The sequence below is a fragment of the Corvus brachyrhynchos genome, unplaced genomic scaffold, assembly GCF_000691975.1.
Source record: "Corvus brachyrhynchos isolate BGI_N302 unplaced genomic scaffold, ASM69197v1 scaffold14, whole genome shotgun sequence".
NCBI classification, from domain to species: Eukaryota; Metazoa; Chordata; class Aves; order Passeriformes; family Corvidae; genus Corvus; species Corvus brachyrhynchos.
In genome coordinates this window covers 11,267,462-11,283,455 of record NW_008239110.1, presented here as the reverse complement: position 1 = coordinate 11,283,455, position 15,994 = coordinate 11,267,462, and the positions used below count along the sequence as shown (strand labels likewise).

Below are 15,994 nucleotides of genomic sequence, written 5' to 3'. Positions count from 1 at the left end.
GGCTGTGCTCTGGTGATCTGGCAGATGAGCCCAGCAAGGAGTTAGAGGAGAGGTTGCAGCTACAGGGCTGGGTGCTCCCATGTCTCCTGCGGGGTCTGTGCTGTGAAAAGGGCTGGAGAAGGCAGGGGGCTGATGAGTGTGCTGAGGCTGAGCAGCCTTGCTCTGCCCTCAGCTACGGCACCCTGTCCATCCATGCTGTGCTTAGTTAACATCACCTCTGAATGCCAGCATCTGAGATGCACGGTACAGCCCTTCCTGAAGCCAGAGCAGGTCTCCCACTGGTCCCTCTGTACCTCTTTTTGCCTCCTTAGAACACTATGAGAAAGAGTTAATTTTATGAATAAAACGCCTGTGACCCTGAGACTTCTATTCTTTTTTCCTATAGTTATCTTTCCACAGTTTAACACAGCTATTACAGTAATGCTTTGGTGGCTTGCCAAGGGCTGCAAACATCACGTACAAGGAGCTTTCTAACAGCTTGCAGAGATGATTGTTCCTTTCTTGTGTTGCTATCCTCGTATATAACTCTGACCTCACAGGTTTATAGCACAGCAGGGCAAATATCAAGTTCCAGGAAGTGGGGTGGAGTGCCTTAAGACCTGAAAGCATTGCTTCTGCTTTGTGACTGGGATTGCAGCTTTGCTGTCCACTGCCACAGATGTTTACAGTTACTTTTAGCAAGGCTTTAGGAGGTGTTTCACTGATTATCTAGCCCCTCACTTCAAGAAAAACATTTTGGTGCTGAAGTGTCCAAAGCAGGACAATGAAGCTGGTGATGAGTCTGGAGCGTAAATCATATGAGGAGCATTTGAGGGAGCTGGGGTTGTTTTGCCTGGAGAAAAGAAGGCTCAGGAGAGGCATCATAGCTCTCTACACTGCCTGAAAGGAGGTCTTAGCAAGGTGTGGTTCAGCCTCTTCTCCCAGACAGTTAGTGACAGGATGAGAGGAAATGGCCTCAAGCTGCTCCAGAGGGGTTCAGGTTCAACATCAGAATGAATTTTTTCACAGAAAGGGTTGTCAAGAATTGGAACAGGCTCCCCAGGGAAGTGGTGGAGTCACAATCCTGGAGACATTCAAGAAATGACTGGACACAGCACTTAGTGTTATGGTTTAGTTGGTATGGTGGTGTTCGGTCACAGGTTACACTTGACGATCTTGAAGGTCTTTTCCAACCTTAATGATTCTGTGATTCTGTGTTTCTAATTTAATTTGTTTTTAAGTCCATACCTAGGACAACCTAACAGCTCTGAGAAGCTTGGTGTGCAAAGTGACTTCCACCTTCCTGGTCCCCTAGAAAACCAGCACTTTACAAACATGAAAAAGAGCAGAAATTAAGAGCAAGCTTCTCCACAACCTCCCTCACACGCTGCACTAGCCTGTGTGCAGTGCAAACAGCTGCAACCATTGTTCCCATCTCTGTACGTGCCTTGTGAAGGCAAAAGACCCTGCTAGCAGTCTCAGCCACAGTAACAATCACAGGCCTTGCTTCTACTGCAGGAAAAATGGATTAATTTGACCGTAGTCACAATAAAAACACAGGATAAATTGGGTAAGCACAATCTCAGTGTATCAAGATTTAAATGCCACTAGCAGTAAAATGAGGGAGAGCAGGAAGCAATAAAACTCAGCAGTATTAAACTCATTATATGGCACAACTGTTGTGGTATTAATGAGCTTGTTTTGCACATAGACAGTGTGTGCAATGTAGCTGAGCTGGTGTCAGTATAATAGGTTTTATCTTTTTACTCCCATTCCTATGCACTTTTGAATTCATACTGGAGATGATGCATAAATTGAAATTTAATTTTCTTTTCTCTTTTAATTGAAAAGAAAGACATCCCCCAAAAACTCATCTTCCAGCACTGCTGTCACCTCCCACACATTTCACATATTTTAAAGATTCACTACGAATAAAACCACACACATTCAAAGTAAGTCAGCTTTTAATTTATTTTGAAAAAAAAAAAAGGCTTTTTAGTGAGGGTAGACTACTTAATTGGAAGAACTTGAAAACATTACTAGCAAGAGCTGCAGCACCACCAGCTCCTACTGGGAACCTGTTGCATGGAGAGGAGCTTCCTCCTGCGTTTTTGCCTTTATGAGGGGATCCTGCAGGATGAAGGGCCTCCAAGGAAAGAAGCTGGTCTTCAATGTGTTCTTGTCAAGCAAGTTTGAGTCCTGTGAGAGCAGAAGGGACGTGTACGACCAGGTGGAGGCTTTCTGCCTACACTGGAAGAGTGGGGTTTTGCAGAGGTGGGGAAAAGGTGACAGGTGGTTTTGTCTCCCAGCTGTGGCTCCTTGCTGATGCACTGGCAGGCACCACCCTCACCTCTGCTTTCCCCCTGAGGTATAACAGGCAGGCACTGCCCAGCTCCCTCCTGGGCAGTCAGAGGACTAAGTCAACACAATATTCAGAGGAATTGCTCTGAGCTGGAGGAGGCTGCAGGCTTGCAGAGCAGAGATTGTTGTAACCAGCCTGCTAAATAAAATGTGGTCAGAAGCAGCTACACAGAGATAATTGGAAGGTAGTGATCATCATCAGACATGCTGTTTTATGCCTCCTGAATGTGCCTGCACAGAGAGGCTCATCAGACTGAACAGGGCTTCAGTAACGAAGCCAAGGGTTAGGAAATGGTGCTGCCATTGCTGGACAGTCCTGCTAGTCCTGTGCCACCATCCCTGGTGTTGAGGCAACGGGATGGGCAGTGAGCTAAGCCCACCCCAGAGCTGACACAGGGTTTGCCAGTGAGCTCGAGACAGGTTGCATGGGCTGTTAGCTGCTGCATGAAAGGGATTACAGGTGTTTTGATCAGATAAAAGTACCTTAAAATATATAAGCCACTCATAAAATTTGCAAGTTGAGTCTGTGAAAATCCAAGCTTCTGCTATAAAAGATAGAGAGGACCAGGAGCTGCTTCTGTTGTAATGAGACTGCCAAGGCCTTCTCCAGGGCAGTTTCCCAGACCCTGATGTTTCCTCTCCAACCCTGAAGGGTGTAGTCTGACAGTATCTAAGACAAAACACTTGGCCTCATCTCTGAAACCTTCCCGAGTTTCCTTTCACACCTTAAAGCCGCCAGTTCAGGGTATTGAATTACAGCAGCCCAGCTCTGCAAGAGAGACTTAGCAGGGATGAAGTGCTGGAAAAGGACCAAGAAAAACTGAAACCCAGGTTGGACTAGGTGATCTCCAGTCACCTTCCTCCTGAGCAAAATTTTGTTGCTATTCTGTAATTCTCATCACCATCTTACTCTGTTTTCTTTTAGTGTCACTGTGCTACCAAGAATCAGGACCAGCACAGCACTTAATTCTGTGTAAGACCTTGTTATTTTCATAATGCCAATATCTTCTGGGGTTCCAATTCCAACAGCATGACTCCTCTGTCATGCTAAAAACAGGAGACTCTATTTGGATGTCAACTTTAAATATTGCAAATTGCAGAATGACTCATAACATCGGTTTAACAAAAGCATCCTTGCACTGCCAGATTTAGAGACAACCCCCCTTGGAAATTTCATATTCAGATACTTTTGTGCTTGCAAAAACATACTAGGCACCAACAGAGTAGCAACTTTTGCAGAATTATAAAATATAAAGCCTAATGGGAAGCTTTTAACTTTGATAGCTGACTCAGAGAGAAATTTTCCATTAAAATTGCAACAAACACCTGCAGCCAAGTAGTTTGACAAATGTTTTGTTTCAGTTTGTCAGCTACTGGGCTTCTAATGTTCACAGAATCACTGAGGTTGGAAAAGACCTCCGAGATCAAGTCCAACCTTTGACAGATCACCACCCTGTCAACTAGACCACAGCATTAAAGGCCGCATTCAATCATTTCTTGAACACCTCCAGTGACAGTGACTCCATGCCCTCCCTCCCTAGGCAGCCCATTCCAATGCTTAACCACCATTTCTGTGAAGAAATTTCTTCTGATGTCCAGTCTGAATCTCCACTGGCACAGCTTGAGGCTATGTCCTCTTGTCCTATCACTGTTACCTGGGGGAAGAGACCAACCCCACCTGGCTACAATCTCAGGCAGTTGTAGAGAGTGATAAGGTCTCCCTGGAGCCTCCTTTTCTCTAGGCTGAACAGCCCCAGCTCCCTCAGCTGCTCCTCACAGGTCTTGTGCTCCAGACCCTTCACCAGCCTCATTGCCATTCTCTGGACACGCTCCAGCCCCTCAATGTCCTTCCTCTGGTGAGAGGTCCAGAACTGAACACAGGATCCAAGGTGCTGAGTACAGGGTGACAATCACTCCCCTGGTCTTGCTGGTCTGACTATTTTGATACAAGCCGGGAAGCCACTGGCCTTCTTGGCCACCTGTGCACACCGCTGGCTCATGTTTAGCCGGCTGTCAACCAGCACCCCCACTACACAATAACATAGTATAGCTACCACCATGAACTGTATTACAAAACCATTTATGAGTCATATTTTGTTACATTAAACATTCCCCCAAAAGTGTAGTTTCTGTATGATCCATTAGGGTCTCCTACTATATGTCGGCTTTTTGGGGGGACAAGGTAGTATTTTTGCAGGCCAGAGAGATGTATAGAAAACTGAGAACTGACTGACTGCACACAGTTGGAGAAAATATGCTATATTAAAGCAGTAAGGCTTGTCAGGGAGATGAAAGAACCCTGGCTTGTGTGTACTCAGCCAGTTACACAGAACAGCAAAACCCTCCAGGCAAACAGTTTCATTAAATATTAATTTGTGAAGCACTTCAAAGTTTAGGTTGAGGCATGCTTCTGTATAATACATCATATTATTTATCATCTAAAAAAGTTGTTTTGGACGCAATTAGGGAATAATCCTACAGCTCTCAGCAGTGATTCAATGGAATTCAAGGAGGTCTCACATCATTTAACAAAGACAAACATACAGCAGAGGAAGGGCTTGCAAGTCTCTCTCCACTTCAGTTTGGCAGATCAGAGGAAAAAAAAGTTGTGGGCTTTAAAATGTGGCCTTTGATTGATTTGCTTGAACATTTCAAGCCTATCAAAGTAGCTTAGCTCATAGAAGACAGCTAGGAGTTGTTTACACTCATCCATGGTGTGCTGAAAAATGGACAAATGGTAACCTTCACAGCAACATTGGTTAGGTTTTGCATAGCATGTACAACTCAGCCTTATTCTCCCTTCCTCACCCTTGAGGTGAGGCTGCTGCTGCTGCATTAAGCGCTTGGGAGCAGCAAAGAGAACACCTTTCCAAAGCAGAGGACTGAGGGGAGATGTGACCCCAGAGAAGATGACAGCATGGAAGAAGCCAGCATGAAGTAGAGCACCTGTCCCTGTGCCCCCACTGCTCCTCCTGCACAAGTCCAGCTGGCAAAGCAGGACAAAGCCTACCTGTGAGGCAGCTGGTACCTCGGGATCAGCAAACAAAGACTAAAACTGTCCACACCTACCCTCTGATTTTATAGGTATACCTATCTCTCACTGCCAGTGAATAAACAGGACTAATAGTGAAACATTATTTCAACAGTAAAGACAAAAAGATGCAAATTGTCGTAAACATATGGGACTATTTAGGGCAGTTAGGATTTCACATAAAAGCTGAATTCATGAAATACACAGGAAATCAAACTAGCAGGTTATATTTGCTTGTCATTTTTGTGAACTACTTTAGGAAGCACTTACAGATGTGCAAGTGTGTAAGAGTATATTTTCTTCTATAAGGAATGACCTTTACCTTCTATTTGCTTACCAGCCTTCAACTCAGTGCAGCATGCTATGCTGTACACTTGCTAATGCATGCTCATACAAGAAGTCCTAAAAAGCACTATAATTTCAAGAATTGCTTTGTAGGCCTATTTTCTGTAACAGCTGTATTATTGTCCATGTCCCCAAATTCCCTGCTGTAAAGCAACTATTTCAGAATCTCATCTAGCTCCTTTACTAGATCAACTACCAGGCACCACTGGAAGAGAAAAAAAAGAGGAAATATATAGAAACTTGAATCATTTGTTAATGAATAGCAGTTACTGTGAATGGGAGCTCTCACACTGGTACAATTGAAGACAAATTTTCTGCCATACAGAAAGTTCTAATATTCTTTGCTATTGAAATGGCAAATTAACTGCAGCAAGCCTCCATTGCTGACTACTGAAAACCAGCTGAGGTAGGAGAGCCCAGCAGCACCAGACCAAACACTGCTCTAGAACCAGCTCCAGCTGAGGTTGGAAGGCATCTCTGGAGGTGTTCTAGTCCTACACTCATCCCCGTGCATACACACCGGTTTTGAAGGAGACTCCACAGGCTCTAGGGGCAACCTGCTCCACTGTCTGATCACCTCATAGGAAAACCTTTTTCTGATGTTTCAACATTCTCCTGTACTTCAATTTATGCCCATTGCGTCTCAGTCTGCCACTAAGCACCAAGAAGAGCCTGGCTGGTTTTACTCCCCCTTCCATCATGTATTTGTGTGTTGGTAAGGTCCCTCCTCAGCCTCCTCCAGGCTGAGCAGTTCCAGCTCCCAACCTCTCCGTGTACAACAGATGCTTCACTTCCTAATCATCACAGCCTTTTGGTGGACTAGGTTCAAGTCCAGGTCTCTCTTGCACCAAGGAAGCCCAGCTCCAAACGCAGAACTGCAGATGTCTCACCAGATCTGAGAGGAAAGGATCACCTCTTCTGACATGCCAGCAACACTGTTCCTAACACAACCTGGGAGACTGTTGGCCTTTGTTGTAGGCTGGCTCAAGGTCAGCTTGGCACCATGATTCCCAGAGCATTTTCAAAACTCACCTGAACACAAGCATTCCCTTTCCTTCTCAGCATCCAGGCATCACCACAACACACCCTGACTTCCCCCTGCTCCACAGCAGGACTGGCAGGAGGCCCAGCACAGCTTGTGGCTCAGGACTGACTCAGCAGCAGAGAGAGGAAGCAAGCTTTTTAGTAGCCAGGAACAAGTTTAGCAAGTTCCCAGAACTATCAAAGAAATCCTTTTACAGTAAATGCTTTACTGTGGAAGTTTTCATAACAGCATCTAAGAAATTGGAAGTGATAGATGAAAAATTTGCCCAGTCCTTACACTACGGAAAGCAATTAAAGAAGAGCACAAAAAATACAACATTTAAAGTTCTCTATTTCCCCAGAGTGGTGTAGCAACGTAAATCAGGCTACAATCGCCCCAGCCAAACCTCCAAAATACTGATGTATCACCATAGCCTGTAGAAAGATTATAGTTTTTTATTGATTTGTTTTACAGATTCAGCTTTCAATAATAAAGTTGAATAAATCGATTCCCTAATCATAAAAACTCATTTTACACATTATGTACAGGTACCCAAACATGTCACAGCAATACCACAGACCTTCACACAGAACAAGCTGGGGAGAGGCGCTAAGGGCAAGGACGTACATTCAGAGATCAAGTCGTGGATATGCACAGTGCTTTTGGCACACCTCACTGAAGATTGCCCACACAGGGACAGTAAAATAATCCCAACTAAGTGATAACGTGGATTAGTTCAACTACATGAATTCCAGGAGGAACACTTAATTCACAATTAAACTAGCCATCAGAAGAGATTTAAGTTGAATCAAATGCAGCTGAACTAATCATTTTAGTTTTATTAAGCAACCCCCTATAGACAAACCCTAGGCATTGAGATCTGTCTCCAATATTAAACACATCTTTTTAGCTGAGAGATGCAGAAGTTTGAGGACTGAGGGAACTCAGGTATGAGACGTATTCTTTGGCAGTTTGATACAAATATAAAAAATACATTACTTTTGAGGGCTAAACTAAGCTTTTCCCATTACTGCCAGCACCAGAACTGCTTCAGTGACACAGTAACACATATCATAACGTAAACACAACCTTGCATTTAATGAAACAAAATTCGTATTACAGATAAACATCAATACTCCAGATACCCTTCAACAGGCTACCCACTCCCCACAAAGAAGTTGAACTTAACACTCAGTGAGAAAACTTGCCCACATCAATGACAGAGCCCAGGAAACATTGCACAACTGTTCACCTTCTCTGCAATACAGGACCTGGCACACACAAGAGGCCGGTCTACAAAGTGTACTCTGAGTATTCCAGCTCCTATGGAAAGCTATTTGATGTCAAAACCCTCAGTTAATTTATTGAATATCCCTTTCTCTTTTATGAGATAAAGTAGACCACAGGTCTCTTTCTGTAACTGCAATCTAACCTTAGTATGATGAAAAATTGCAGCTAAGAGTTTATGCAATCTGCTTTATAACATTACATCAAGCAACAAGTTAAAATACACCATTTCACAATGAGGCAGACATTCATTTAAAATCTGGCAATTCCCTTTTAAAAACAGTTGTTTTCCCTTCTAGTGACTATGATTTGGCTATCCCAAAGGAGATAAAGCCAGGCTCATTTTGGAAAGTGGGGGGGAAGGGGAAACAGGAAACACTTCCAGAATGAAGCATTCAACAGTTCTGCAGCCTGCAGGGCAGAAGGCTGCAGTATTAATGTTTGTCTCCAGTAATACAGATCTAAAGATATTGCTTTGTCCAAATGCAGCCATAAGCTTGCCATTTTAAACTGCTTCCAGCAATAGGAATGTAACTCAAACAGGGCATTCCACCATGAAGACCATTTAGCCAGTATCTCTACTTAGTTATCTCAGTGCTGAGATACTGTAGTACAGCTTCACTGCATCTTCCTTCTTGTCCACTTCAGACTCCCGTTCAAACTTCTAATGCTCAGTCCAGAACAAATACAAATAATAAAAGGCTTAAGCAGACTCCCTTGCTGGGCACACAAGTACAAGCAGCAAATGACACTTAGCCATGGAAGTTGGCCCAGCCCATTTTCAAATCTTTCAGCAAATGATGCCAGAGCCTTATTCTGCTTGTTTGCTTGAGTGAGCATGTTATGGGGAAAACAGGTATACAAACAATACATAGTACTGTTTATCCTTATTCCCAATGGAAAACTGACCTGATGCTGAGAGATGTTGCATTCACTCAGGACTGCAGGAATACTTTCATTCCACCACTTAAAAAAAAAAAAACCACTGGATAGAGCAACACAGACTGCCTAATCCACTTACCACAGAAGCTTCCATCCCTTTTTATGGAATCTTCTCAGTATTTCTAGAACATGACAGAATGTGACACCTACAGCTGGCTTAGTCATCCCAGCCAAGCTGCAGTCTTTATTTTCAGTTAACAAAACCAACCTCTCTAGAATTCACATATTTTATAGTAAATATATCTGAAGATAAACCATTAGCTCTGAAATGCCTGAGCATGAAGAATTAAGAAGAAACAAAGATGGGAGTTCCTTCTTGGTTTTAAGGACCTCCAGGGCATAGAAGTCCTATTTACATTGTCCTGTAGATTTCACAAGACTTAATTCTTGCACATCCATTTTGACACTTGAATGTCAAAGTGAGGCAATTCAGCTTTGTTTTTTAGTAACTGTCTGTCTTTTTCAAAGATCAATCTGTGAATTGTCCTCCCCACAGATTCTCAGGCATTCACACAGACTCTCTAGAAAGGTAAGACACTTTATTGAATTTTTTTGATAAATTAAGAAAGGACTATGAACCAGACTTATGGGTCACAGGTGCTTGTAAACAGACATCAATTCCTTCCCACAGAAAGCCTGACTCCATGCACTCAGCCCGAAGTCACTTTCCCCAGCGTTGCTCACAGGCTGCATAGTGATGGAGGGCAGAGAAAAAGTCTTCATAGCTGATGTTTAGGTGGGAAGGCAAAGAACTGAGAAAGCAATTTAGAAACATTAAAATAAGCTTTTATAAACATCACACTATTCATACAGCCACTCAGGAACATCACTAAAAGCAAGCTATTGTCTGAGTAACCCTGTGAAGTTGTTCTCAACATAGTTATTGTCACTCATCTATAGTAACTAAACCAAGTCACCCTCTAAAACCAAAGCCTCCCATTAGAGCACACAGGGCCCTTCAAATCAGTGAAAAGCTGGAGCAGCACAGGTGTGCCTACACACTTCAAGGTGCTATAAATGCACTCAGATTTAAGAAGTTCAGCAAATCTGGTCAGTTCAGTTATTGCTAAAATTGAAAAGTAATCCATAGGTGTGATCTCCTTATATTATCCCATTTCCCTTGTATCCTAAATTTCCCTGTCAGAAATCTGAAAGCCACAGAAAATCAACACTGATGTAAGGAACACTGTCAAATGGGACTGGACCACAGACTAGGTGGTGACAGAAGTTGTTCCTTAAACCTGAGGCATGAAGCCTGCTGTTGCCTAGTCAAGGCTAAAAAACCAACAGTGAATGTTTTGACAGGTTTCATTTAATAATTTTAAATGCCCTCAAATCAATCTCCAGACACTTGTTCAGCTGGATCTCTTCTTTTGGGCAGTTCCATAAACTACGTCATAAAGACTCGTTTGGCTAGATATTATTATTCCAGTGTGTTTCACAACATTTATAAGCAACTCACATGATTTCTGTCAGTCTGATGTGCCACGGAAGGAATCCTAATGTGCTGTCCACAGGACCAAACTTCAAGACTAAATCAGGATCAGGAAATCCATTTGTACCTGTAATAACAAGTTACATTAGGTTTTATTAACTTCATCAGAGGATTTGTTTTAGTTCTAAACCCTAAGGCATCTGCTTTTTCACTAAATGCTTTTTTTTTTTTTTAATGAAGGTCCCAAGGACAAGTTAACAATTAAAAGCCCAAGAGGACAGACTGGTCTTGCAACACCTGAATGACCAACTCAGCAAAAGCAGTCACTGCAGGCCCAGCTGGAGTGTTATTTTTACATCAGGTAGTTTTCAAAGACTTTGGACAGAAGTTACAGGAACAGTTACATTGTTTTGAGTCACAGCAAACCTTAACAATGCTGTTTAATCTGACTTGTTCTAGTTTTGTCTTGGCAAACTCGATTTTAGTAGCACAGAACATGCTGTACCCTGACTCTACCTACTATAGTCCTTACTTAAACTATGTGGAGCTGCTGTCAAGTAGAGTAAAAGGACTATTAACACCAAAAAAAAAAGCTTAAGGAGGTTTCACTGAAGCACACCTTGGTATTACAGACCATCAAGAAAAAAAGTGCCCTGTTAGATGACTTGTCTCTTTCTCAGTATGGGACTAGACAAATTTTAGAACCAACTCACTATGAAATTTCAAGCAGACTGCTGCAGCTGACATCTTTCTGGTTAGAGGAAGAACAAGGCAGTATTTCTTTTTGTGTTACTACGTGGACAACCTGACCCATTGCAGGGCAGAGCTAGATAGTACTGATGAACTTCACTAATAAGAGTGCCTGCACTCTTACTACCGATACCTTTAAACCCCAGGCAGCCATTTCTTTCATGACAGCATGCTATTCATCTTCAGAGGCTGAAGACAATTAGTGACCAAACACCACTGCCTCTGTCTCCCTTCCATATACTTCCGCAATGCCTAAGCTACTCCAGGCTAAAATCGACAGACAGGAAATAGGCTTAGAATGAGCAGTCTGAGTCCAGCTTTCCCTGCTAATTCTAGCATGTTGATTAGAGCAACATGTGAAAACCAGCAGAGCACCCCAAGGGGACCCAAGAAACTAAACTGCTCCTCTTGCACCTACCTAGCTCATCTGAAAAGCATTCCAGCAGTCATAATTCTGTTTTGCTATAATGCTGCAATTAGTCATGATTATTGTAGGCTATTTCTTGTCACCCCTTCCATTACCCACTAATTCTTCAAGTTAAATGCAAGAGTGCTTATACTGGGTAATGACTACCTTTAGCAGATAAAGTTTAATACAGCCTACTTGCTCCAAACTTCAGATGTTATTTCTCAATTCTTTCCTCATTTGCTTAAAAAAAACCCACCACTAAAAAAACCAGTCAAGAACCTTTTACAATTTTCAGATTAGTTGTAGACTCATTTGCTTAAAAAAAACCCACCACTAAAAAAAACAGTCAAGAGCCTTTTACAATTTTCAGATTAGTTGTAGAGGAACTTAACTTCAGGAATAACAGAAAAGGAAACTAAGGTCACATTTAGCTCCGCCCAGGTTTTGAAACTGAAGCTAGAGATTTTTCAAAAAGTTCACATCCTCCCTCCCCACTGAATCATCACAACAGTCATCCTTTTACCAGAGGTAAAGAAGCTATTTTCCCAAGCATGTGCATTTCTAAGGAAGGATGAAGTTTTTAGATAGGAGTATCTTGTGCCACAGTCCAAATCTTATCTCAAAGTCAAGAAAAAAATTGCAAAGCAAAAGCCACTTATGTGTTCAGAAGCTAGCATGTTAGTATGAAAGAGCTTTGCAGGGAAGCAGTGAATACTTAGAAGTGGGACTCTGGAGGAAGTGCAGCTTTACTCATAGGCTGATTCAACAGCTGAGTACTCCTCAGCTGGTACAGCAGCAGGATCTTCAACACTGCAATGGCTTTTCAAACAGGAAAAGACCTTCAGAGAGCCCAGTTAATGCTAACATTTCCTTCTGGTTCCTATCTGAACGAAAATGAAAATGCACACTGTAGTATTACTGTCAGAACAGCCTACTAAAAACCACAGTACTGTGCCTTCCACTCTGCATCCATTTCTCTACCTAAATGTATCAGCGCTACAGATAATTTACATGTGGAAGCTCCCTCAGAACTGCTAGAGTTACAGCAGTCAAGTTTAGCACACACAAGATAGAAGGATTTGGGAGCAGACTTTAAAAAACAAAAGAGGCCAAAAGACTTGCACACTCAAAGGATGGGAATCTGGCAACATCCCAACTAGGCAAGGAGTTCTGTGAGGGGAACATGAAGGAATTTTAGACCTGATAACTCTACCCTTCTCTTTTCCACATAGATTTTACAGGGCAACTTGAGTAGCCTTAATTGGTAGTCATGTTCTTTGCTGGAAGGCAGACAGACAGCAAGTAGAGACAATATTAAAATGCAGCTGGCACCTACTTTTCTGAAAACAAGCTGATTAGCTGAGGCATTGCTCAGAAGAAAGTACTCTTACACTGCAGAAAACTCAAGCTGTAAGAATTAAGTGCATGACTGAATTAAGAACAAGAAAAGCCACATGACAAGCTAAAACCATACCATTTTAGGACTAGGCTTCAATAACTGCACCCTAAACATGAACAAAAAGTTTAAAAACTACATTAACAGGTATTTAAATCAAAATGTGAAACCCCAGAGATTTACATAAGGCACTATGAATGCAAACCCTAAAAATAAAACTACTCAAGTATTGCTTTTCAGAACACACTCTCAAATCAGTAATGCACAGATGCTTACATTCAATACTGTTCCATTAAAAATGCACACAAACGAAATTTGCCTACAAGTAAAACAACATTTCAAAAGCTGCTGCTAAATAAGTCATGAAAGAATACTTCACCTCCAACAATGTCCTAAACATTAAATAAACAAATTAATAAGTAGGACTAGTTACAGATATTAGCCTTAGTTATTAGCCACATACATTAAGTGGCCTGTTTCAAAGTTCATAGTTTTGACAGATTAGATTTCTCTTCCTGTGCTCAGCTAGCATTTAATACTTCAAAAATAAATCTGCTAATTTTAAGACTGGACCTAATACCTTTAATATACCCAGACAGAAGATGCCCAACAAGTTTGAAAAGCTCCAGTTAAACATCACTGGCCAAAATACACACACGGGTAACAATTGTCACCGGTTCTCCATTAGTGACTGTTCTGAAGAAGTGATTGTTAATTTTCTTTAATTGCCTTTGGGGTATAACAGAATAGATGTCCTAAGTTCTTCTTCAGGTGCCTTATTAAATACACTTAATTCCACTACAGGAGGATGCTAACAGGGATGGGATTCAGTTAGAAGTGACCAAACTGCCATGGAAGTCCATTCACAGAACAATTCAGCTGACCACCCACAGGAAAAAGAAGAAATCACTCTCTAAAGTCCAATTAATGGGAACCACAGTACAATAAAGTGCCTAAAGGCATCCAAGTTCAAGTGTGCAATCTGAAACCTGAACCCTGCCAAGCTAATTACAGCTGCAATTAACATGCACAGATCACCTAGGCAAGCTGAGCAACTCATTATAGCTCCATAGTACCACTGGAAAAGTGGATACTAATTCTAAACTACTTCTCCCAGGTGTGATATTAGGGCAGTCCTGCCCTTTTCATAGCTATTTCATGGAGCCACACATCTCAGTGCAGAGTCAGTAATCTGTATGAATTAGTAATGATGATAACTAAGCTAGTGTGGGTTATACAGCAGCAAGAGAACAGCAAGTGCTCTATCATTTGCACTCAGGGTGGTAGTCAGGCAGCAGGAACAGCTTAAATCGCTGTAACCAGATCTGGAAAAGACTCTGCCCACCCATGTTTGCAGCCTGCAACTTGCGGGAAGTTAACCTAAGTTAGAATAGCCTAGTTTTAGGTGATCCCAACGGTACTTTTTTTAAAAAGCTCATTGCAGAACATACCAGAGGCTGTAAACTCTGAAAAGCCAAAACTCTACAATTTAGCTTAATATTTATGCTAAAGAATTTTTTCTGCTTAAAGAAGCAGCTCAAAAGGCAATAAACCAGTAAGAAATTTTTAACAGAAGCCTAAAAGCAATAATCATAACTTACTCTAATAGACTAAGCATCGAGATGCATGCATTCCAAGCTACAAATATACTAGACCATATTATACTTACTACTTAATAAGTTGTCTAACATATTCACATCCAGGTCTGAATGTGTTCTTTGCTGCTGTGCTACCAACTGACAGAAGTTCTGAGCAGCTTTGACTATGTCTGCTTTTCCATCTTCCGGAGACAGCACCTTCAATGTAGATTGGCAATTTAAAACTGAAAGTACAAAACATAGTTTAAAAGCAACAGAAACAGAAATTGTTTTGTATGTGCTTTAGACAGTCATAGATACAGTTGAAAGTAACTTGTAGTTTACTTCATATATTACAACTAGCCACAGATATACCTCATCTATCTCTTACAGAAGTGGGTAAGAGTTTCCTGGATTTGCTGTATTACTAAAACACAAGCTTAAGACAACTACTCAGAGAAGCCTTGTGAGAAGGGGTTTAATTCAGTCTCGAAATGTAGTTTTCCAGGAAATTTGGATTGATTCTTACACTGTCAGGCAAAGCACTGAGAGGAAAGGTGCTTGGATAGCAACTTAAGTGGTTCAGGGAAAGGAAAGAAAAAACCCCAACAAACTAATTTCTACCCTAGAAGAGGAAGGTGTTTTTAACAGCGACTGTGTACATTCAGGTGACACAATGATTAAGCTGTGCCAAGATCTCTTTCTCTGTGGGAGTGTAGTTGGCTTCAGACCCTCTGTAGCTTCGGCTCCAGAATCCCAGTGGTCAGCCCCGAGTCTCACCAGGCACCTTCTGCCAGAGGCTCCAGGACAGACCATTGTTCCCGGCTGCAGAGTAGAGCACGTTCTTCACCTCTGGTCCTGTCCTGACTGGGCCAAGGGCTACGGTGTGAGCAATTTCCTGTTTGATCTGGGCGAAGGCTTGCCCCAGTGGAAATCATTCTTCAGGGCCCCAGTGGAAATCATTCTTCTTGCAGGTAACCAGGTAGAGAGGACTCACGATCTGGCTGTACTTGGGCATGTGCATTCTCCAGAAACCTATGGCGCCTAGGAAAGCTTGTGTTTCCTTCTTGTTGGTCGGTGGAGACATTGCTGTGATCTTATTGATGACCTCAGTGGGAATCTGACGTCATCCATCTTGCCACTTTACTCCCAGGAACTGGATCGCTTGAGCAGGTCCCTTGGAGGCATGGTACCCCTGAGAGAATAGTCTGACAATGGGACTCATTTCAAGAGCAGGCTTATTAACACCTGGGCTAGAGAACATGGCATAGAGTGGGTGTACCACATCCTCTACCATGCACCAGCAGCTGGGAAGGTTGAGCGGTGTAATGGACTGCTTAAAACCACCTTGAAGGCACTGGGTGGGGGGACTTTCAAAAACTGGGAGATGCATTTAGCAAGAGCCACCTGGTTAGTTAACACTCGAGGTTCCACCAGCCGAGCAGGCCCTGCCCAATC

General features: G+C 42.4%; 1 protein-coding gene across 1 annotated transcript in view; it reads right to left on the bottom strand.

Annotated features, from left to right (window-relative positions):
- Positions 1-7,177: 7,177 nt before the first annotated feature.
- Positions 7,178-15,994, bottom strand: part of NUS1 (NUS1 dehydrodolichyl diphosphate synthase subunit) — a gene marked incomplete at its 5' end in the record, with an annotated part of 12,163 nt that continues 3,346 nt past the window's right edge. The window contains 3 exons of the mRNA XM_008637794.2: positions 7,178-9,721; positions 10,432-10,531; positions 14,629-14,781. Coding sequence (XP_008636016.2) covers positions 9,631-9,721; positions 10,432-10,531; positions 14,629-14,781 — 344 coding nt within the window. The remainder of the gene's footprint in view (positions 9,722-10,431; positions 10,532-14,628; positions 14,782-15,994) is intronic.